We start from the raw sequence: 23,081 nt of genomic DNA, 5'->3' as shown, positions 1-23,081 counted from the left end.
AATGTCTGAGGATGTATTCTTCTCAGCAACAGACTTGGCTTCCTTGGCAACCCGATACAAACTGGCAGCTATTTATTCAGTGGGGGGGGGGGGGGAATCTAACCATTGATTGGCTGTAGAGCAGCCCATTTCCCACAGGAACATTCCAGAGAAACTAGTAACAAGAATGTCATGACATTTTGTGTTCTCCCAGGTGCAAAACTTCACTTTGCCTCTTATTATGGCGATCACATGGTGCTGCAAAAGTCAGGCCATCATATGCAGTGCCGGATTTACATATAAGCTAAACAAGCTATAGCTCCACTCTCGGGGGGGGGGGGGCAATTTTTTTAAAAAAACTGGATGTACATTTCCAAAATATACATCCAAAACAAGTAAAATGGCTTTAGATACCTATTAGGTCCATAAATTACCATATAGCATATATTCAGCACAAAAAATAGTGACAATTTGTTGTTGACAAAGGACAGCTGGACATATAAACGGCCCCATTACCTTCACAGTACCTATTTATCTATTTGGACTTGACGTGCTTTCGAACTGCTAGGTGGGCAGGAGCTGGGACCGAACAACGGGCGCTCACCCTGTTGTGGGGATTCGAACTGCTGACCTTCTGATCGGCAAGCCCTAGGCTCTGTGGTTTAGACCCGTGTCCCTAAAACAGGTGTAGTGCAACATAATACATTTGTTCATTGCTTCCAGAACAGAGCTGAGTTGGCACTTCAAAGGACTCATACAGCCTTTGTTCCAGAGCTACAATAAATCGTACCTCGTAGAGTAACACATATGCCCAGGGATTTTTCTCAGCCAGAACTCACAGGAACTCAATTCTGGTTCCACTCAGATGGGTGCCTTTGCCATTATAACACAAGGTAGGTGTTCATGGTGAGTTCCAGCACCGTTTTCCCTAGAAAAATAGCACTGCATACTCCTCTCATTGAAAAAGCATTAAATGTACATACGCTGAAATGGTGAAAATGACTGGGAGGATCAGAACCAGGAAGATAAGAACTTTAATAAGGAATGGGGAAAATTTCATAAGTTACCTTGGAGAACACTGCAAACAACTAAAAACATTGGCAGGATTGTTATAAGAGTTTTTAAGAAAAATGGAAGAAATTATAAGATGCAGATGAAAAATATTAACAATGGAACCCATTTGGGGGGGGAGGGAAGTCTAAGGATTCAGTGAATCCTATTTTGATTATGGATTATGACTGATATTTCAATGTAAATATTCTTTGTAAAACTGAATAAATTAAAAAAAAGCATTAAATGCGTAGAGTGACTCTGTTCCTTTTGGGTTGTATTGCGTATTGCAATACCCTAATTTGTCACTGGGCTTCAACTTCAAAAAGGGAACATTAGGATGCACATTCCTTTCTGTCACCTGGCTGCAGCCAAAAGCTGTAGAAGTTTCTCCAGCAGCAGATCCTGAGTAACTTGACTTCACCACTGAAGTAGAACTGATTGCATGTCTGCTTTGCAGGAGCAGAGAGCCAGCCTTTTGCACGCCAAAGAACTGTGACTGTTCCTGTTGTGCTAACCAGAGCAGAAAAGAAGGAACAGCTTGTTCTTGTTGCTGGGTTCATTGGATTTGAGCAAATACATGGACTGCTGCTGAGTAAGGTGTTTGGAGGAGCAGATGCACAGCTTAAGGATAGCATGCAAGCAAATATGCTTTGGTTTATTTCCCTTCCGCTGTCTGCTCTTGAGATCAGCGTGAGTCTTGTGATCGTGCGTGTGAAACAATCTCTCAGATTTTATACTTGAAATCCCCCCCCCCAAAAGTCCTCTTGGTTATTTACCAGGGATAGGCTATTAGTTATGTTTTTAAAAAATAATGTTTAAAAACATTATGTTTTTTTTCGCACCCTAAAACAACTGTCTTATAAATTATTAAACTTTCCTAGATATATTTCTGGTTCTGTTTATAGCAATTCATGAGATAATGGATTCTCAGCTACAGTGGTACCTCAGGTTAAGTACTTATTTCGTTCCGGAGGTCCATTCTTAATCTGAAACTGTCCTTAACCTGAAGCACCACTTTAGCTAATGGGGCCTCCTGCTGCTGCGCCGCCAGAGCACGATTTCTGTTCTCATCCTGAAGCAAAGTTCTTAACCTGAAGCACTATTTCTGGGTTAGCGGAGTCTGTAACCTGAAGCGTATGTAATCTGAAGCGTACGTAACCACTGTATAGACTGGACTAGTGTTTAAGATGGAATATATGGATTACTTTGTGTCCGGGTTGATGTGATCCAGCTGGTAACATGGTTTCTACATCAGAACCAGGTCAGACAGGAGCACAGTCCCCCACTGATCGGTGTGACATTAAATTTAATGATTAGCTTGCAGAACAAATACAGCAAGGGAGACAATGGGCTGTAGGTAAGGTGAACATTAGCATACAACATAAGAAAGCCACTATTTTTTTTTCATGGAAAGGCCGTTGCACCTTCAGCAGGTTTGTAACAGATATTAAACAGGTGAATCACACTTGCCAGGGTGGAAAAGTTCGATCTGTCTGCAGTGCAACTTAAAAGACCCAGGATTCTGCCAGAACAACTGGTAGCCTAACCTTAGGAGTACATTAAGCCTCAAACAATACAAAGACATTTGCCAGCTTGCAAGAATCGTATTCCAAATATTAAATTCTATGGACTTTGAACCCAATAAGCAAGCAAGCACTTAGGATGGTGCAGTCCTGTACCAGGAAAACATGATACAACTTAGAATCGCGATGAAAGCACACAGCACATTGCTGTACGTAGAATGGGGGCACCGGCTGTCTTTGTGTTCTAGCACTGTTCATCAGTCCCATTTCCTCTGCTGCCCTGTCTACAGTCTGCTGCCGGTTGGGCGTCTCAGTCTTCTTTAGATTCCAAGGCAGGCTTCATTTCTAGATGCAGGAAAGAAAAGATTGTGTCAAAATGATGCTGTATCTCACGGACAATGGACAATCGGTGGGTGCCATCCCTGGAGAGGAAGAGGAAGAAGGCAAGAGGGCTCGGTCAGAGCACAAAGTTAGAGCCATGCTCTCGCCTGCCTCTTCTTTGCACCTGATCAGCTCAGGAGACCACAGATGAAACCAAAGCCAAGCAGGGTCTTCTAAATATGGTAGTGCGCAGTACAGGAGCACCCTGTTTTTACAGTATATGTACTGTGCATGCAAGTAAATACACAAATATCAAGGAACCAGGTAGCACAGGGGTAATAATAAATAATAATAAATTTTTATTTATACCCCGCCCTTCCCGGTTCAAAAACCAGGCTCAGGGCGGCTAACAACAAATTTAAAACACTTAATTGATTCAACAAAAAACAGCATAAAATACAATATAAAACGTGAATAACAATAAATTCAGAATTCAAATATCATTTTAGGGGGGAAATCCATCCAATAAACATTAGATGATCACCAGGGCTAGCTGGCTAAATTAGTCCTATTTGGGCCAGCGTGGAGACCAGGGGAGAATAAGTTGTGGGATCCCAGAGAGGGTAATCTTCATAAAAAGGGGAGAGGGAGGGAAGGAAGGGGAATAAAAGATGAGGCTAAGTTCAAGCTGAAAGCCAGGTGGAATAGCTCTCTCTTACAGGCTCTGCAGTAGAGAAACTTGGACTTCCAGATGTTTGATGGCATCTCCCATCGCCCTCAGGCAGTATTTCAAGTATGGTGAGCATGGTAGTCTGGAAGTTCACAGGTTCTCCACTCAAGATGTAGCACATAGCCTGCCATTTCCCATGTTACAGCAGTTGAAGTAACATCTTGCTTTACATTTGCCCCCACTTATGTGCTCAGGTGCACATGGTTCCCTTGGCTGCCTCCTTCATCCGTTGTACAGTGGTACCTTTGTACTCAAAAGACTTGGTTCTCAAACACCTAAAACCCGGAAGTACCGTAAGTGTTCCGGTTTTTGAACGTTTTTCAGAAGCCGAACGTCCAATGCACCTGTCGGCTATTGTTTCCGTGGCGCCTGCACCAGTCAGAAGCTGCACCTTGGTTTTCAAACATTTCAGAAGTCAAACGGACTTCTGGAATAGATTAAGTTTGGTGCTTTTGTTTTTGCTATTTATTTTGCGTATTATTATTTTTTGAGGCTTTGGAGGTTAATTTGTTTTTGTGACTGTGTAGAACCCAGTTCAGCTACCGATTGACTGATTGTGTAACTGTGGAAATGGATAAAAGCCCCCCATCCAAACAATGACTATCATCAGTGCAGGTAAGGAAAAAATAATAATTTTAATTTTAATCATCTACGATACTGTCTTATTTATTTTATAGTACAGTACATTGATTCTTGCTTTCACTTTATGGATCAGTGGTCTTGTCAGATAGTAAAATTCATGTTAAATTGCTGTTTGAGGGATTGTTTTTAAAAGTCTGGAACGGATTAATCTGATTTGCAATACTTTCTGTGGAAAAACGCACCTTGGTTTTGGAACGCTTTGGTCTGGGAACAGACTTCCGGAACGGATAAAGTTTGAGAACCAAGGTACCACTGCCTACTTGTAGCACTCCTGTGAGGAAGGTTAAGTAGACAGAGAAACACTGGCCCCCAGATCACCCAGTGAGCTTCATGGGTGGAAATCTGAACCCGGGTCTTCCTAGCCCTAGCCTGATAGTCTAAACAAGGGCTGGATCATCTTTTTCAGCTGCCTTCTCTTATGGGGAACCTTTGGAAGAATTTGTGCCAGTGGTAGAGAGAAAAGCCAAACAGGGTGTCCTGAAAAGCATGTTATGGGAGTCAGGGACTATCTATCCTTCCAACAAGCTGGCAAAGCACTAACTGCTCAGCTTTTCAATTGCTTAAAGAAGCCAGAACGACCTTCGCTTAGCCAAGCCTTTTCAGCCTGCACACCCTACCGGGGAGAGGCAACTAGCCTTAAAAAAATAAAATAAAATCAACCTCTGTCACAAGTCCCAGAGATATAGCAGGAAAAGATTCTCCTCAGTTGGCATTTGCTTTGCTGCTGGCAGAATCTTGCCTTCAGCACGGCAGCAGGCGGCTATTGGCGTAAGCTTTTCAGTGACACATTTGTTCACGCTACACTGTTCGTCAACAAGACATCTCTCTCCCACTAAGAGCTACCGTGAGAGTGATGCTTCTTTTAAAAAAAAGTCTGTATACATATACTGTGATTTTTGTAAGATTACAGCAGACTAAGCCCATCACATGGATGTGCATTGTCTTGATATTTATCATTCCAAAACATAAGAAACATTTCCCCATTCATCTGTTTGGCTGATTCGTATGTGTCCTTTGAAGGTACTATGTTAATTTTATCATCATTCCAATAGGCCATACCTTATCAGTCCAATCAAATAAAGATGGTGTATTGCTCTCTTTCCAGTTTTTTTGCTGCTATCACCACTGTTCCAGCTATTACTAAATTGATAACTACTTCCAGATTGTGGTTTTTAAGAGGTCTAAAAGTTCAACATTGGGATGGATCCAATTAATAATGAACGATTTCATATCCTCTCCTTTTCCTCCCTCTATCTTGCTGCTCACCAGTGATCTGTTCTCCTGGTGTTCCAGGAGGGTTTCCTGAGCAGGTACAATTTTTTAATTTGTTCTTCATGTTTAACTCCCATATTCATAGCTGTGTTAGCAGTTTTATCTATTGCATCTAATAGGGTTGTCATGTGTCCTCTTTTTCCAGGACGTGTCTTCTTTTTCATAGGTATACAAGATGAGAGTCGTCATAGGGATCCATTGTTAAAAGTAGAAGTTGCCAAATGTGTCCTCTTTTTTGCTCTTCAAAATGCTCTACTCTTTTCCTCCAGGCAAGGGTTTAAAAGCTTTATCAAACTTCTCTGCAAGCTCTGGCATAAATTGCTGAAGATGCTTCATAAACCCTAATTTGACAATCATTCACACCTCCAACACCGACTAGCAGATTTTGAAAAGCTGGTATGGTTAGATCAAGTTCATCGGTTTTGTGGAACTAATTAATCTAAATTGTGTCAATTGGATTTTGAAAAGATTAATTGTTACCGTTGTTATAAGAATTTTAAGGTCTCAAATACAGAATAAATATTCTTAAATGAACACATATCTAAATATAATAATTATGTGTCTGAAATAGTACAGGAGAGCAATCCTGAAGTCATTTTGATTCTCCCAAGGACCCCAAATATTCCTCTGCAGTAAGGGTGGCAAATGAGGAAAGTCTTCCCATTGTCTTTTTTGCTTACAAATCCTGTCTTAAGGGTATATTTGTGTGTGAATAGGGTGAGCCTGTGACCTGGATTCAGGAACAAAAGTATTAACCATCACAAAAGAATGGCCAGGCTGCCCAGGTAATGCAATCAGTGACCATTATCAGGTACCCTGGCAAACAGGATTTCTGCTGTAGACCGCTTCCTTCCGTGATGTATGTATGATGTTGTGGGGGGGTGGTGGTCTTGGTCTACAGGGTGGGCAATTTCAAAAGTCTATATAAGGTCTTGCACACCATTGTTTAGGGTTCTCCTCCCTCCTGCGTGTGGTGAGTGGAGACCCTGTTGCAACAGTTCCTTGAATAAAAATCAGGCTTACTAGCCTCTTTGCTTCTCAATATTCTCTGGCTGGCCTCTGTTGTTTTCTCCTATCAATAGGGAACCCACTCTACGGGCTCTGGAATACCCCATAAGGGAAAGGGAGCAATTTTTCTTATTACACTGTTTTGAATTTTATTCACACCTCTTTCACCCCACCCCTGGGCACTTCCTTGCCTCTTATGGAATTTCCTAGGGCAACTTCCTGTGTTCCTGTGAGAGGCTTTTTAAATATCTCTTGGGCTGCGCCAGAATATGCTGGGACAAGATCAGTAAAACATGCAATCATAGCTGTCAACTTTTCCCTTTTCTTGCGAGGAATCCTATTCGGAATAAGGGAATTTCCCCTTAAAAAAAGGGAAATGTTGACAGCTATGCATGCAATGCATTTCTTTTAAAGAAAGAAGACAACAGATCTCTTCTGATGCCAGCGAAGAAAGCTGGGATGGTGCCAATTTTATTGATGATAACTTGTACAGTATTCATGTTCTATGGTTATATAGTTCCTTTTATTAAATGCTTGCTTTACATGGCCTGGTGACTAGATGACGATGATATATAAAAAGCAACTTCTGAATCCATGTGGAATTAATACTTCAGTCCTTCCCATGTTAGCTGCAGGCTGTATGCAACAAAATGTCTGCAAGGATATTCCATGTGCATCTGTGAAATGGCTTATTGCTGCAGGATTTGACAGGAGGGGGGCAGAAGGCAGGGTAAACTCAGCAGGGCTTAAGCTTCAAATACTGGAGAAATTATTGGTATGACCACTTCAAAGTTTCTCTTTTTGCTCTAGCAGCAGTGAAAATCCGGAAAAGAGTTATCAAGGAGATTGCAATTGGGGATGCTCTTATTTAATCATAATATATTTTAACAATCAATGGGGTTTTTCAAATCTATATTAAATCTTACCCTTTCAGTATGTAAGTTCCATACATGTCACATGTGGTTTATGTAGTATTTTAAAGATGTATGATTCTAAGCAGTAACATGGTTTTGTGCAGCATTTTATACTGTTGGGTTTTGTACTGTATTTATCTGATATGCGAAGGGCCTATGGGCCAAGCATTAATAAACTTCCCCATCCATGCAACAGGAGTGAAAGCAACTGAAGAAGGTTGCAATGGAGAGCGAACATAGGTAAAGGTAAAGGGACCCCTGACCATTAGGTCCAGTCGTGGCTGACTCTGGGGTTGCGGCGCTCATCTCGCTTTATTGGCCGAGGGAGCCGGCATACAGCTTCCGGGTCATGTGGCCAGCATGACTAAGCCGCTTCTGGTGAAGCAGAGCAGCACACGGAAACGCTGTTTACCTTCCCGCCGGAGCGCTACCTATTTATCTACTTGCACTTTGACGTGATTTTGAACTGCTAGGTTGGCAGGAGCAGGGACTGAGCAACGGGAGCTCACCCCGTCGTGGGGATTCAAACCACCGACCTTCTGGTCGGCAAGTCCTAGGCTCTGTGGTTTAACCCACAGCGCCACCCGTGTCCCATAGCAAACATAGACAAGGTGGTAAATAAAGGATTTTGCACACTTAAACGCGCTGTTGACAGCTGGACTGCTTGTGTTCAGCAGAACAGGGTTTTTAATAATAACGGGGACTAGCAGTGTGCCTTCCCTCATTCATACAGTGGTACCTCGGGTTAAGTACTTAATTCGTTCCGGGGGTCTGTTCTTAACCTGAAACTGTTCTTAACCTGAAGCACCACTTTAGCTAATGGGGCCTCCCGCTGCTGCCGCGCTGCCGGAGCACGATTTCTGTTCTCATCCTGAAGCAAAGTTCTTAACCCGAGGTACTATTTCTGGGTTAGCGGAGTCTGTAACCTGAAGCGTATGTAACCCGAGGTACCACTGTATTTCTCTTTAGAGATGGCGTGGATAACAGGGGTGTTGCTGCTTCCAGGTATCGTGCTGTTGCTCTGTGCTTTGCTGCACGTAGCCTTGGAGCTGCACTCTGAAAGGAAACTGTTTCCCCCAGTTAACGAAAAGCATGGCAAGCAGTCACACTGCACTGGGTTTTTCTCCTTCCTTGGCACTTGCCATGCAAAGTAAATTTCCACAGCTTTCCACAAATTCAGGAGGGTTTGAAACACCCTGAATCCTCTCTTATACTCAACTTCTTTTTTTAAAACAGCAACAACAAACAGTAGTTGATTATGAAGCAGTTGGGATACACACTGTGGAGCCCCTATTGCACGAGTTTACACAAGCAAAGTCCAACAGTATACTTATGTGTCAGGGGCTCTGACATTATGTAATTATCATGTGGCACAGAAGAATGTCTCTCCAAGGCCAAAAGGCAAGACTTAACCTGAGCTACAGGCAGTGCTTTTTTTCTTTCAAAAAAGTGTTTAGGGCTACTCTCATTTTGACTCAAGAAAATCACCATTTTATAGTTCAAATCGGGGAGAATAAATACAGTGGTACCTCGGGTTACATACGCTTCAGGTTACATACACTGCAAGTTACAGACTCCGCTAACCCAGAAATATTACCTCAGATTAAGAACTTTGCTTCAGGATGAGAACAGAAATTGTGTGGCGGCAGCAGGAGTTAAAGTTAAAGTTATTAGTTAAAGTGGTCTTCTGCTTAAGAACACTTTCAGGTTAAGAACGGACCTCCAGAATGAATTAAGTACTTAACCCGAGGTACCACTGTATAGTAAATGGACAAAAGTACAAAGATCCACAAAATGTTTAGGGATATGTGTACCCCTGTGTACCCCCAGAAAAGTCCCAGCATACGCTTTAAAATAAGAAAGCAGTCCACATCGTTTGCCAATGTTTAAACCCACACGGTGCAACACAAATAGAGGAGTTTGGCAACTTGGGCAAATGATGCACATAGATTTGCTGATTTTGCCATAATATATTTGTGATGTAAAATTGTGCCCCCTTTTGTCACTCTCTCTTAAATTTCTAACTGTGCACTAACCACCGAACAGGAGAGGGACACAATGGAGATGCAAAGAAGGATGGATGGGTGAATTTCCCTTTCTCATTTTTCCAGTCTTAAATTCAGTGCTGCATATTTCCATATCAGATTTTTCAAAGTCCTCACTGAAATTCATCGGTGAATCTCTCCTAATAGTTTGTATGCAGTTTTGCGTAGCACTTTGTGTAGCATTTAATGGTGCCCGCAGCTAAGTTACACTTTCAAAAATGTTATGTGAACCAAAACAGAGCCATCTTTTGTATTTTGCATTTCTCTAAATTTTGCATTTCTCCAGTCCGGTAATGTGTACAAAAATGTACATACAAGGGTAAATTGCACAGATACTAGTGAACATAACATTAGAATATGCAATATCTTCTGTAGAATTGCATATATATATATATATATGAGATATATATGGCATAAATGTCTATATTTGAATAAACCTGCTGATGAATTTTCATGACCACTTTTTTCAAAAATTGCAAACAGATGTGGATATGTACAGAACTGAATTTAAAAATGGAAAGATGAGAAACTGAAATGGACAGATTTGTCCATCTCTAATAAATCTATCTGGTCCCTCCTTTCTTTTCTTTCTAAATTGCAAGCAAAAGCTGCTCTGTTTACCCTGACTTTTGATGGTTAGCCGAAATGTTTTGTTTACTTGGTGCCTGTTTCGGTTGGCAGATAAAAGAGTTTCAGCTGTCTAATTTGTAGCAACTTGTTTTATGAGAAACTTGCTGCTGCACAGATGGCATGTGTATCTTTTGGTCTTAGTGATTTCTTCTTAGCTGCCCCATTCAGGGGAGAAAGTATGCAAATATTTTCATAAAGTAATGACTAAATAAAGCAGTGTACTAAATTAGACTTCCTTCATAGTAAACAAAGAATGCTAGTAGACAGGGCTTTATATCACAAAAGGGTCGATCAGATCCATTTTTTCTGCATGCAAAATTAATTTCCTAGTTCCCATGCATTCTGTTTTGTTCAGGCTATAGCTATGGCTATTATTCCACCGCTTGTCATCAGCTGCAGTCTGGGCCGGCCCACCTATTGGGCAAGGTGAGTTAAGTTGAGTGGGAAAATCCACAGGGGCAGCAGATCCCGATGTTGATCCTTATTCTTCCCTTCTTCCTGATGTAGATCTTCACTCACTCCTTCTTCCTTGTTGGGGAAGGATGACATTTTGTCATTCACCTCGGGTGCCAAAATGCCTTGGGCCGGCCCTGACACCAGTGGAAAAGCTTGACAAAATGCATCAGGATTAGGGATGGGCAGATCTATCTCTTTTGGTTTCTTATATTCCTGCTCTTCAGTTCTCCACATTTTCACATCCGTTTGCAATTCTGCAAGGGTAGGTCCTCGTGAAAATTCATCAGCATTTTAGTGTGACCCCGCCCCCCCCCCCAGCTACACATTTTTCCTTGCAGTTTTGCTCAGTGGTTTTTTTCTGGGGGTACCTGAGGGCATGCAGTACTGGAACCTTTTTTTTCTAGAAGAAAAGCTCTGGTTTAAAACATGACACTTACTGTAATAACTTCATGGTGAATACCCTTCTAGAAGAAAAGCATTGATTTTGCCAAACATGATGGATTTTTTGTTTGTTATTTTCAACAATATAGCCATAAATGTGTTAGTCTGTAAGGTGCTACACAACTCTTCGTTGTTTTGTTGTTTTGACATCTGAAGGCAGCCCTGTTTAGGAAAGCTTTTAATTTTTAATAGGTTATTGTATTTTAGTTTTCTGTTGGAAGCCGCCCAGTGGCTGAGGAAACCCAGCCAGATGGGCAGGGTATTTATTTATTTATTTATTTATTTATTTATTTATTTTGCTTGCTACGGCAGCCTAGCACGACCTAAAGAGGAGCAGACATGTCAGAGACCAGACTGAGGAGTCCTGCTCCAATGAGGAATGGTGGGGTCCTCCCCCTCCCCCTGCTCCTGACCAGGATCCTGAAGCTGCCCAGGAGCAGTGGAGCAGTATAGATTTGGAACAGTGGTTTGCAGAGGGGCATAATTCTGAAGACAAAAGTTGGGGAAAACTGGGGGGTGAACAGCAAAGTGAAGAAGAACTAGAAGAGAGAGAGCTAACAGACAGACTCTCTCTCACTGGAGACTGTGCAGCCTATTAGTCCAAGAACATGTAGAGATAATAATAATAATAATAATAATAATAATAATAATTTTATTTATACCCCACCCTTCCCAGTTCAAAAATCGGGCTCATGGCGGCTAACAACAAATTTAAAACACTTTAAAACACTTAATTATAAAAGCAGTATATATACAATATAAAAACATGAATAACAATAAAAATAAAAAATCAATTAGATAATCCCCAGAGCTAGCTGGCTGAATTGATCCTACTTGGGCCAGCAAGGAGGCCAGGGGAGAATTAGCTGTGGGGCTAAGGTGGCTACACAAAAAGCACAATGGTTGCAAGATGCAAAAGTGACTTGACCAGGGGGAGAAGTTGGTGGAAACCTTAATTGGGAACACCTTCATTCCGAAAATGGGTGCTTTGTTCTTTTGCTGTGATCATTAAAGACTCTTTAAATGGTAAGGGGCTCTTTTCGCTTTTTCCTGCTTATCTACGGCCAAAGGAGGGGAGGAAGCCGAGTCCCTGAAGCCTGACAAGACATGAACAAATCTGAGTTGTGCTGTGGTCTTTGTCCACAAAAGTTAGAAAGCTTGGCTTTCTGCTGGTATCACTTACCAATAATTTCACTGTTGTGATGAGGTGAGTTTCCATTGGCACAGAGATTCTGCTTAGGCTTCGACATCTCCAGACCAGCCAAGAGGGTCATAAAATCCACCACCGTGTCAATGTCTTCCTTATCTGCCCTGACATCCCTCAGAGTGCACAGCACGCTCAGCCTGCTGAAGGACTTGACCTCTGAGATGTTGGCGCGCAGGAACAGCAAAATGATGTTCAGGTCGTTCAGAGGGCAGGTCAGCATCTTCCTGCTGAGGAGGTCAAAAGCTGGCAGCATCTCGTAGATGGATAGGAGCCGCTTGTCCCACTGGCACAACTGAAGCAGGTGGTAGATGACGACGGGCCCCAGAAGGACATACACGCACCCGATGCAGATGCTGGTCACCTGGAAGACGGTGAAGAAGACGAGCTTGCAGGGGACGGAACCTGGGATGTGAAGCTCATCTCTTAGCAGGCCCACCTTGATGGTGCAGCTGAACTCATCTTGGAAAAAGACGCCCACATGGAAGTAGGCCAAGTAGAAGCAGGTGACAGCGAGGAGGAAGAGGAGGAGGAGGTTCCTTAGCACGTAGACCCCAACGAGGTAGTAAGAGCGCTGCTTGCAGGTGAGGTATCTCTCCAGTAATGGGAATTCAAAATAGCGTTCCCTGCGAGCCCTTGGTGAGAGAGAAACAAGGACTGTTTACCGTTATAGCTGGAAAAGAGCTTGGATCTATAGATCTGGTCAATCAGTGGGGCTCTGCCTTACAGGGGAGAGAACATGATCGAGGAGAGGCTGCAATGGTTAGACAGGTAATTTTAGGCTCTGGAGTTTGGACTTTAATGGTTTTACCAGGCGGGTGGTGATGGAATTCTTTAAATCAGTGGTTCTCAAAAGTTTTCCCCCACAGACCACTTGAAAATTGCTGAGGGTCTTTGCGGACTACTTAATGTGTTATCCCCCCCTTTGGAAGTTGCAGCAATTGTAATTCACTGTGCTCAATGCTGTATGTTTTTCCATTGTATTTTGTTGCTTCTTTTGCTTCCTATGTTGCATTTTATTAAACAGTGATACCTTGGTTCTCGAACTTAATCCGTTCAACTCCCAAAACCGTTCAAAAATGTTCGACTCCCAAAACCGTTCAAAAACCAAGGCACAGCTTCCGATTGGCTGCAAGAGCTTCCTGCACTCAATCGGAAGTCACATCAGATGTTCGGCTTCCAAAAAAAATTTGCAAACCAGAACACTCATGGTGTTCGGGAGCTGATTTGTTTGACAACTAAGCCATTCAGGAAGCAAGGTACCATTGTATTACCATCTGAATCCTAAGGATTTCGGATTGTAATACCATCAAATGCAATATAGGAAATAGAAGAAGCAATAAAAATACAATGCAAAATCAATCTGGATATTTAATGTGGACTCACTTAAATGAAACTCGCAAACCACCAGTGGTTCACAAGCCACAGTTTAGGAACTGCTGCTTTATATTGTTAATTACAATCCTATCATTATTGTTATTATTAAGCCAATATATTGTTATTAATATTAATCCAATTTCTTACCCACCATTCACCATAAGGGTCCAGGGTAGGTTACAACAATTTGAAAAATACAGTGTTAAAAACAGTTGAAAGTAAGTTACAGTCACAAGAATAGCATGGTAATGTCTGTTGCTTCACTTATACTGCACATTCAGCCAGTTGAGGGACCTGAACTTCTGCCCAAAATCACTTCTGGCAATTGCTCTCTAGGAATTTCTCGGAGAGGGAGATGCCAGGGACTGAACCTGGAACCTTCTGCATGCAAAGTGGGTGCCCAACCACCTCGACTACAGGGGTGCCAACTTGAATAAAATATTGCGAGGGTGGGGTGTGTCATTTTACATTTCTTAGTGCAGAAATTATTGATCTGATGTGTAAGAGATCTTTACTATTCTAATTAATTCAAGAGGGTTCTGGATTCTTCTGGAAGCTTCTCTGTGTGAAAGAAAAAAGCAGAAGGTTCCTTATGTTTGGGTTATTCCTTCCGAGAAGCTGAGTACAGCTGGCTTAAACTAGTTCTGTTATCTCTCTCAGTCAAGGTCATGCTGACTATAAAAGTAAGGCCAGAAGCAGCCTGGGTTTCACTTTCTCTTTCTATCTCTCTTTCCTTCCGGTGTGGTGTTCTGTATATAGTATGCTTAGTGTTAAGGTTTAATTATAAGTTATCGTAAGTTTAAATCAAGTCTGCTGCAACTGGATTTCTTATGGACAGTGCCAACCCTGAATGTATTGGATTTGTGACCATTGTGCTCATTTGCCTTCAGTAGCAGTAAAGTTCTGCTTGATGAAATACAATTGCCTCTGGTCTATTTTTGGGGGATCCTGCAACATGTTTAAGTTTTTACTCTGCTAACTATACATTGGAATCTACTCTGGATCTATACTGAGTAGAATTCCATGACAGGGGGTCCACATACGCCATTTGAATGACAATGCCCATCAACTCTGGGGGCCCCTGGCACCCTCAAATATTTTATGGGGGGGGGCTGAAGAGTTCTTGGCCCCTGGGAGTTGGCCCCTGTGCTCGGCTACATCCCTTCTTCTCAGCCATCTGTTTGTCTATTTTTTTATTGGAAATTTTATTTACAACATAACATAACCCCCCATACAGAAATCCACTCTCATTAAATGTGAACAAAACATACAATAAGCATAACATACAACAATACAAACAACCAAATAAAAGACTTCCTTTATCCTGTATCTGGCCTCCTTATTTACTTCTTATAAGCTATTTCCTTTATGAATAATTATTAAGATTTTTCTAATTATAACTTAAATATCCACAAAGTCTCCTGCAGACATTTATCGAAACAACTCCAGGTATGTATTTTAGGGCACTGTTTTGTGAAGTATTCTCTGCATTTTCCCCATACTTTTTTGAAATTCTTGTCTAGTGTGACCTCTAATTGCCTCTGTTAATCTAGCCAGTTCAATATACTCTAACAGTTGTCTTGCCATTCCTTTTTTGTTGGCACAATTTCCTTTTTCCAGTTTTTAGCAATTAGGATCCTTGCCGCTCCTGTGGCATAGAGGAATATTTTCTGATCTTCTTTTGCTATACCTATGTCCGTTATCCCTAGCAGAAATGCTTTTTTATTTTTCATACAGTTATACTTAAACATTTTTTTAAGCTCGTCATGTACTATGTTCCAGAAGCTTTTGATTTTTTCACAGGTCCACCAAACATGTATAAGTGTCCCTCTGTTTTACCACACCTCCAGCACAGATTTGTTTTTGTCTTATACATTTTAGCTATTTTGGTAGGTGTTAAGTACCATCTCTCAGCCATCATTTTGAGCTTACTTGTCATATTCCTCCCATAGCTCTTCTGGGTCGGTACCAGACTGTTGTAGTTTCACCATGTGCTGCACTAGGCGGATGGAACGGTTGTAGGATTTGTCCAGCTCATCAATGATGAAGAGCAGGTCGCAGTTCAGCGACGAGGCAGCCGCATATCTCCAGAGCAGAGAAGGCAGGTACATGGCGACTGCAATCACCAGCAAGGAATATGGGAAGACCTAGGTGGATAGAGAAAAGTACAGTAAGAACTGCCGAGGAATCAGGGGCGTGGGAGAAAGAAATACGAGGTATTGGCCCAGCTTATTTTTCTAGAATACTCTTCTCCAGGAGTTCTATACATCTTGAAAAGGGAAAAAGAAGAAGCTTGAAATATACTCGGAGTCGAGAGTGGATTTCATGCTCTTTATTCAGCTCATAGTGGTGAGGAAGAATGGAAGTTCCCCCATGTAAAAATATACATTATTTACACAATGGGCCCCACGTGATTGGCTAATTCCGGGATTCACCTGTAGGCCAATCAGGTTGCAGATTCACTTCCACCTGGAGCTGGATTGGGTGGCTCCTGTGGACCGATCAGACTGCTGCATTCTGAATCCTATTGTTCTAGGACCAATCAGACTGCTGCCTTTTGGATCCTATTCAACTCAGTACATAACAAAGCTCATTGCATAGAGAAAGGGGCAGGGCCCAAAAAAACAAAAAGGACATACGTTTTAAAGAAGATTGGAAAACGTTTATTGAATATATGGGCGGAAATTTTGTGCACTTGAAAACACTGGCAGCATTCAGATAAATTCAAGAGTGTAAATACGTTTTGATGGATGTAATAATGGCATACTGAATGGTTTAGTTTTTATAAAATATGCAGGGATTTATGAGGTGTATAATGAACCATGGAAAGAGAAGAAGGGAAGTCATGGATATTTTAGGGATGTTTAAATGAGTATTCTAAATTGTAAAACAGAAAATGTAATAAAAATTATATATATTTATATAAAACAGAAAAGGGTAGGGCCATACTGCTGGCCCCCACCACAGTCTTGTATTGACAGTCTTGCCTTGCCTCCAGCCCCCATGTGATGAGTTCACACCTTTTGCAAGGTACCCCTACATGTGAGCAGCAAAGATGCTTCCTCTTCAGACATCTGCACTTAGTGTAAATAATGGAACCTTACAAAAAATATACTGAGAGTGTGCTAGAACCACATTATTCAACCTTGGGTCCCCAGATGTTGGCCAATGTTGTGCCCTCCAGCTGTTGTGCAACAGCTCCCATCATCCCTCTCTATATAAGATTCCTGGTAAGATCCCTTCTTGTCCCTCTTAAAAAGAATAGACACGGCAATCTTATTAAGGTGAATATAAAAGTAGTTTACTCACATTCATTCAGTTCACAGTTTGATCCCTGAAGGCAGACTTATGTTACAAAAGTACAGTGGTGCCTCGCAAGACGAAATTAATCTGTTCCGTGAGGCTCTTCGTATAGCGGTTTTTTCGTCTTGCGAAGCAAGCCCATTGACAGCTTAGCGGATTAGCGCTATTAGCGGTTTAGCGGCTTTTAGCGATCAGCTGTTAAGCAGTTTATCAGCGGATCAGCTGATAAGCGGCTTAGCGGCTTAGGAAAAGGGGGGGAAGGGGGGAAAAACCTGCAGGAACTAGCAAGACATTTTCGTCTTGCGAAGCAAGCCCATAGGGAAATTCGTTTTGCGAAGCGCCTCCAAAACGGAAAACCCTTTCGTCTAGCGGGTTTTCCGTCTTGCGAGGCGTTCGTCTTGCGGGGCACCACTGTATATTCATATGTGGAACTATCCCATAAGGGAGTTAGTTCCTAAGTGACCGCATAGAGAAAAACAAAAATGGAGAAGAGAGGAGCAAAAGAAGATGGTGTGCTCCTCTTGCTTGCTCTTGTTACCCAGGCAGACTAGGCCAGATTAGACCATGCTCACATCTAGTCACATGCAGAGGAAGTTTGTCCCAGCTCAGGAATGTTGTACTTGACTGCAATGTGTTTTACATCCCACAAATAGGACCTACATAGGGGAGGATGGGAGTCCAGAAGATTCCTTGGAATCTTGTTATGATTTATGTTTGATATATCAGTGTGAAATTTTAAGTTGAAAAACCAAATAAATATTTTTTTAACAAAAATAGTAAATATAATAATCCTTCCTTTGAAACACTAAGGTGTCCCACACTGATACCTTGAGGACCCAGAGGGATCTGGATCGAGAGTCTCCCATAGTATGGTAGTCATAGTGAAGCAAGGAGTCCCAGCACACAGCGTCGACGTAGGCCGATTGCTTCCCTGTGAAGTTGGCGGGAGAGAAGCAACTGATCTGGGAGCCTGGAGGGGAGAACAAGGGGGAAACAGAGCCATTAGCCTCCAGGGCCGTTTCTGCTGGTACTTCATCCAGCTGTTCCATCAAACTGCAGGGAAGGTGGACGCTGCTTCATTCCAGCAGTAGCAGCCTTGTGACTCAAGCAAGCAGATGGTCTTCCTGGTCAATGAGGAGAATGAGTCTGGTTCTCCCAGCAAATACTCCTCCTAATCAAACTGCTCCCCATCATGTAACCCCAACTGTGTTTTTTTCTAAAAAAAAATGTTTAGGGGTACTCTCATTTTGACTCAAGGAAACCACCATTTTATAGTTCAAATCGGGAAAAATAAATACAGTAAATGGACAAAAGTACAAAGATTCACAAAATGTTTAGGGGTATGTGTACCCCTGCGTAACCCCCCCCCCAAAAAAAAAGCACTGGCTGCATTATATTAGCACAACCAGCCTTTGGTGACAGCCAGCCCATGGAGTGACAGTTCCCATGATTGGAAATGTAAGGAAAAAGAAGGCACCTTTTATCATATGTGGTGGAACTGTAAGGTGGTAAAAGGGTGTTGGGAAATGATATATAGTTAGTTGAAAAAAATGTTTTAAATAACCTTTGTTAAAAAGCCTGAAGCCTTCCTTTTAGGAATTCTAGGTGCTGAAATCCCAAAGGAGCAGGAAATGAAAGAGTTTCCATGCCTGAATCTGGTCTGTGGGTCACTAGTTGACCATCTATGATCGGCAGCAGCTAGCAAGTCGATATCTTGCAATGTGGTCCCACTAGCTGTTTCTGTTTACGGTTCCTATCAGCTCCAGATGGCATGGACAACAGATTGAGATTTTCTCCAGGCCATTTTGAAGGTCGAAAAGTGTGGGGGGGGGCATGCTGGGGCAGAAAGAGAGAGGTTGCTTGCTTTAGGGAAGCAGGGGCAGCAACCTCAGGCGAAACAAGAATGTGCTACCCGCACCCAACCCCTCTGCCGCCGCTGTAATGGCCTGCTCTCGCCACACTCGGCGAGAGGGGGAGCGATCTGCAAGGCCTTCCTGCTCATCTTCTCTGCTACAGGGGCCCTACAGATGTGCTTTTACAGCAGAGTAAGGAGAGGAATTAAGGTTGCTAGTACTTCCGCGTGCTACACGAGAACCTACCAAATCTGCAGTTCCCGTACCAATGCATGAACTGAGACAAAGCACTGTCACGCAATTTGCACTTCTAATTTTGAGATGCAATTTCTCCAGCCATAGAATGTGTTCAAAATTGTGTGTACTAGTGAAAAGTGCATGTGAAAATATGATTGATTGATTGAATTTAAATAGCCCCCTATACCTGGAGGTTTCAGAGTGGTTCACAAAAAAGATCACAATATATAAAGTCAAAATAAGAACAATAACCCCCGAAAGAGCCACATTTTAAAAGGGTATAGGATACAGTGAAAATAACACAAAAGTGTGTTCTATTGGTGGGAATTCTGAGTAAACATGTATGCCATTGCATCATTAATCTTTCTGAACTCTGGGCTCCCCTTCTGAATGTATGCTACCTTTTTCACATACAAACCCTTGCTGCAACAAATCGTCAACCATCTGTTCCCCATGCAAAAGGGAATTACAAGGTATTACTCAGCCTAAACAATGGGAAATTGCTTTAGAATCTATACAGAACGTCTCATTGGACCTGAAATTGATACTGAATCAGCAAAAATCAATATTTTCAGTATAATGGATTCTACAACATCTGTGTAAGAAGGCAGTGTCTAACACATAAAGATGTTGGGGGTGTAAGCTGAGAGTTCCCTTTGAGGCATATGATGTAGGTTTTTCCAGTGATATATTCCTTTTGGGATTGAAGTGGTATTGGCAAAATCCTTTATATTTGCAGGTGCCCATGTGACTTTAAATGATACCTCTGTGGTACAGGGCTTAACAGATGGAAAACAAAAGGGGATTTTGCGAGCCCTTGTGGTGGCTAAGACACTTATACTTCCAGCCTGGAATAGTACATATCCATTGTCTCTTACATAGTGGTCCGAGAACCTTACTACACTGGCAACATTTGAACATATTTCATATATAGGAATAAATTCCGTGTGGATTCCTATTTGAATACCTGGAGCTTTTACATTAACTTGCATGCTTCATTTAAGATTTGTGTTCTGGTGGTCACTGTATTCGCAACGTGAAATGATGGTCTATTATTAGTAGTATTATTTGCTTATTGTTTCTCTTTTTCCGTCGTCTCTTTTTCTTCTTTATTTTTTTTTTAAAAATTCTTGTTAAATTCGCAAATTAAAAAAAAAGTTTTTAAATTTGAATTGGACCAGAGTCCTAAGGAAGGGAGATGTATAAATATTTATACAAATGTTTTTTTAATTATCATCTGGTGGTGCCAAAATTTATTGGCTGTAGTTTCCAAAATTTGAATGTAAAATTTCAGAATAAAGTTCGTAGTTCAGATACGAATTTTTATTTTCAAATTTGAGTGCTTTAGGCTTCTTAACATAACTTTGGCAAGTGCTGAATACAGAAGCACACAAGACATGAATAACTAAATAGTATTGCACCCCAACTAACAAATACTAAAATCAAGTATCCCAGTGCATATATAGTCCATAAACAATTTAGTGAATTATCTAGCAAACATCTGAGTGCAGAAAGAACATCTAAAGGTGTTCAACTTTTTGCAGAAATGTTTTTGGAACAAATGAATTTCAGCTTGAGAATAGAGCAGGTTAGATTATGAATATTCGTAATCTTATATATTCATATGAATATTCATAATCTATGGTTCAGAGGCATTTTGGACTAGAGACAGACTAGGGTGCATTTAGTTCCTGTTGTAATCAATGCCACTAAATTTTTCACATCGATTTTAATTCATAGGCCCAAAGTGCAACTAACGCAGAGTGGATACAGCCCAGTGAGAATATATTTTAAGTTGGTTTAACTAGAACCCTGGAACAAACAGTAGCAATAGTAAAGAAAGCAAGTTAACGTACCCGATGAAAATTCCCGCGCAAACGACAGGGACACGAGCAGCAGGGGCAGCCCCACAGTGACGAACTTCACAATGCGGTCACACGAGAGCTCCAAGCGAAGCCCCTTTGCCCTGGAGCCATTCGGATCCGGAAGCAAAGCATCCGAGAGCATATACTCGCCCGCAGTGTGTGCGATCGACATGATACTTTTTGGTTGGGCCAAGCACAGGCAAGAGGAGAGGCAGCTGCTGCGATCGCACTGCTCACAAACGGCATCTAAAAGCTTGACGTTTGCACTTGCCAAACTGAAAGCTTTATTTGCAGAGAATTAAGCACCGGACAGCTGCAAATGACAGCCTTGGATGTTTGCGAAAGGGAAGGGTAATTACAAGGCAAGCCGGTTTCTTACAAAGCAGCGACTGCCGTCGGCCCCAGAAATAGCGCAAGCAGCATCGGGGCGTTGCGATTGCAGGGGACACCGTGTACCTCCATCAACCACAGGCATAGCAAGGCAAGGCTGGGTCCTTGTGGTTTTACATCCCTCTCTCATAAGCAGATGTTATTTCCAGCAAGCATCTGCAGGAATGTGGGGCTGTGGATTTGGTTTTACATCCAGGAACACACAGGGATGTGGGCTTTCAGGGTTAGCTGACTAGTGGAAATCGTGGACCACGCTTGCATTTTCAGAGCACAGCGGTGGCTTAATCACACGCAGGACACCTGCATTCAGGGAGTATTTTTAGCCCTGTGGGATATGCAGTGGGATTGGGAAAGCCCTTTCCATATTTCATATTAAAAGGCAGTTTGTGGATTTTGCAAATCCTATAGCTTCAGGTCTTCAGTAGTAAATTGAAAGCAGGTGATCTGGAGAATTGATCCTTGGGTGGAGAAGATCAGGGGGCCAAATGCCGCCTTCCATCCTCTCTAACTGACCTGTGGGACTCTACCGCAAACACTCTCTTCTCAGACCTCCCTCTGCTTTGCAGGCTCCTTGACTGTTTTTGCCTGGCTGGAATGAGCCTTTTGATGGCTGGATGGGAGGGTAAAGGGGGGATGTTTGAATATGAAGAAATGAGCCTACTGTACAGAGACAAAATTCATATTTGTCCCACCCACCACTTGCACATATGGACGCTGGGTGATTGTTCATAAGGGAATGTGGCTCTCAGGCTGAAAAGGGTTCCCCATCCCTGGGACAGGAGGATAAAATGATAATTTTGATTGAAATATTAGAAAACAGCTCGGTTTCAAACCTTTGCTCTAGCCTGAGGCAGCACTAAGCACTACTACTTAGTATTTGTCATTATCATCCTAGCTACCACCCTATAAGGTGCAGAATTATTATTCCACCCTGTTGCAGATGGGGAGACTGAAGCTGAGAAAAGGTGGCTTGTCTGTGGCCATGGCAGAGGGAACAGCTGGGAACTTCCAGATTTCTAGCTTAGTCTCTTAACTGTTCTACCAGCAACTACCAAAGCTAAAGCAATGTCCCAACCTACCCAAACGTCTCTCTTTACCAGTAGAAGTCAATGATGGGCCAGGTGGCTCTAATGCAATTATTTCAACACTTGCAATACCCAGTTAAAACATTTGGAGAGCTCTGCCACTGCCAGCTACATCCAAGCTACACAGGCAGAGATTCATAAGGCTAAGCCATTTGCATTGCTGGCTTCTTGCAATGAGTACAGAGGCACCCATCCCTTCTGAAATATCTACCACTTCCCAGTTCTGGTTAAGACGCTGGTTTTCTTTTTTTTTCTTTTCTTTTTTTTCCGAGATCAAACTCTCCCTCTTTTATTGTTGTCGTTCAATTTGGTTTTTTTTAAAAATGATATTTATTAAAGTTTCCAAATTAAAACATATAAACACAAACAACAATACAAACATACACAGACACAATACTAGAAACATGTATAATTTCAAATCTTATTTCTTAAACCTAATTTCCTCAACCTCCTCGCACCTCCCCCTTCTGTATTCTAATTCCATTTATCTAATCAGCAAATCCATTCCCTTATTTCCCATTATTTTTAATAATTCTGTTCTTTTTCCTTAATCAACGCCCCTGAAAAACCACAAAATTTCAAAACTCATGTCGATTCTAGCCTTCATTGATATTATAGTGTTTGCTTAAATAGTCTTTAAATTTCTTCCAATCTTCTTCCACTGTCTCTTTCTCCTGGTTTCGGATTCTGCCAGTCATCTCCGCCAGTCCCATGTAGTCAATCATCTTCATCTGCCATTCTTCCAGAGTGGGT

General features: G+C 42.0%; 1 protein-coding gene across 1 annotated transcript; it reads right to left on the bottom strand.

Annotated features, from left to right (window-relative positions):
• Nucleotides 1-1,096: 1,096 nt before the first annotated feature.
• PANX3 (pannexin 3) lies at nt 1,097-22,479 on the bottom strand. The gene is made up of 6 exons (XM_079955153.1): nt 20,845-22,479; nt 17,726-17,868; nt 15,528-15,742; nt 12,198-12,853; nt 2,616-2,900; nt 1,097-2,566 (listed from the first exon to the last, which is right to left on the bottom strand). Exons 1-5 carry the CDS (start codon nt 21,023-21,025, stop codon nt 2,866-2,868), a joined length of 1,230 nt encoding a protein of 409 aa, XP_079811279.1. The 5' UTR covers nt 21,026-22,479; the 3' UTR covers nt 1,097-2,566; nt 2,616-2,865.
• Between the last annotated feature and the right edge of the window lie 602 nt (nt 22,480-23,081).

The sequence above is a fragment of the Podarcis cretensis genome, assembly GCF_951804945.1.
Source record: "Podarcis cretensis genome assembly, chromosome: 15".
In the NCBI taxonomy this organism is placed as follows: domain Eukaryota; kingdom Metazoa; phylum Chordata; class Lepidosauria; order Squamata; family Lacertidae; genus Podarcis; species Podarcis cretensis.
The sequence above is the reverse complement of the archived record's forward strand: the minus strand, read 5'-3'. Positions and strand labels throughout refer to the sequence as shown.

Excerpts from the sequence above, each read along its gene's own strand:
- PANX3 (XM_079955153.1), bottom strand. The coding sequence starts at position 21,025 with ATGTCGATCGCACACACTGCGGGCGAGTATATGCTCTCGGATGCTTTG. Across the intron at positions 15,743-17,725 it reads GATCCCTCTGGGTCCTCAAG|GTCTTCCCATATTCCTTGCT; the intron begins GTATCAGTGTGG and ends CTATCCACCTAG. Across the intron at positions 2,901-12,197 it reads TCACAACAGTGAAATTATTG|AAATGAAGCCTGCCTTGGAA; the intron begins GTAAGTGATACC and ends TCCTGCATCTAG.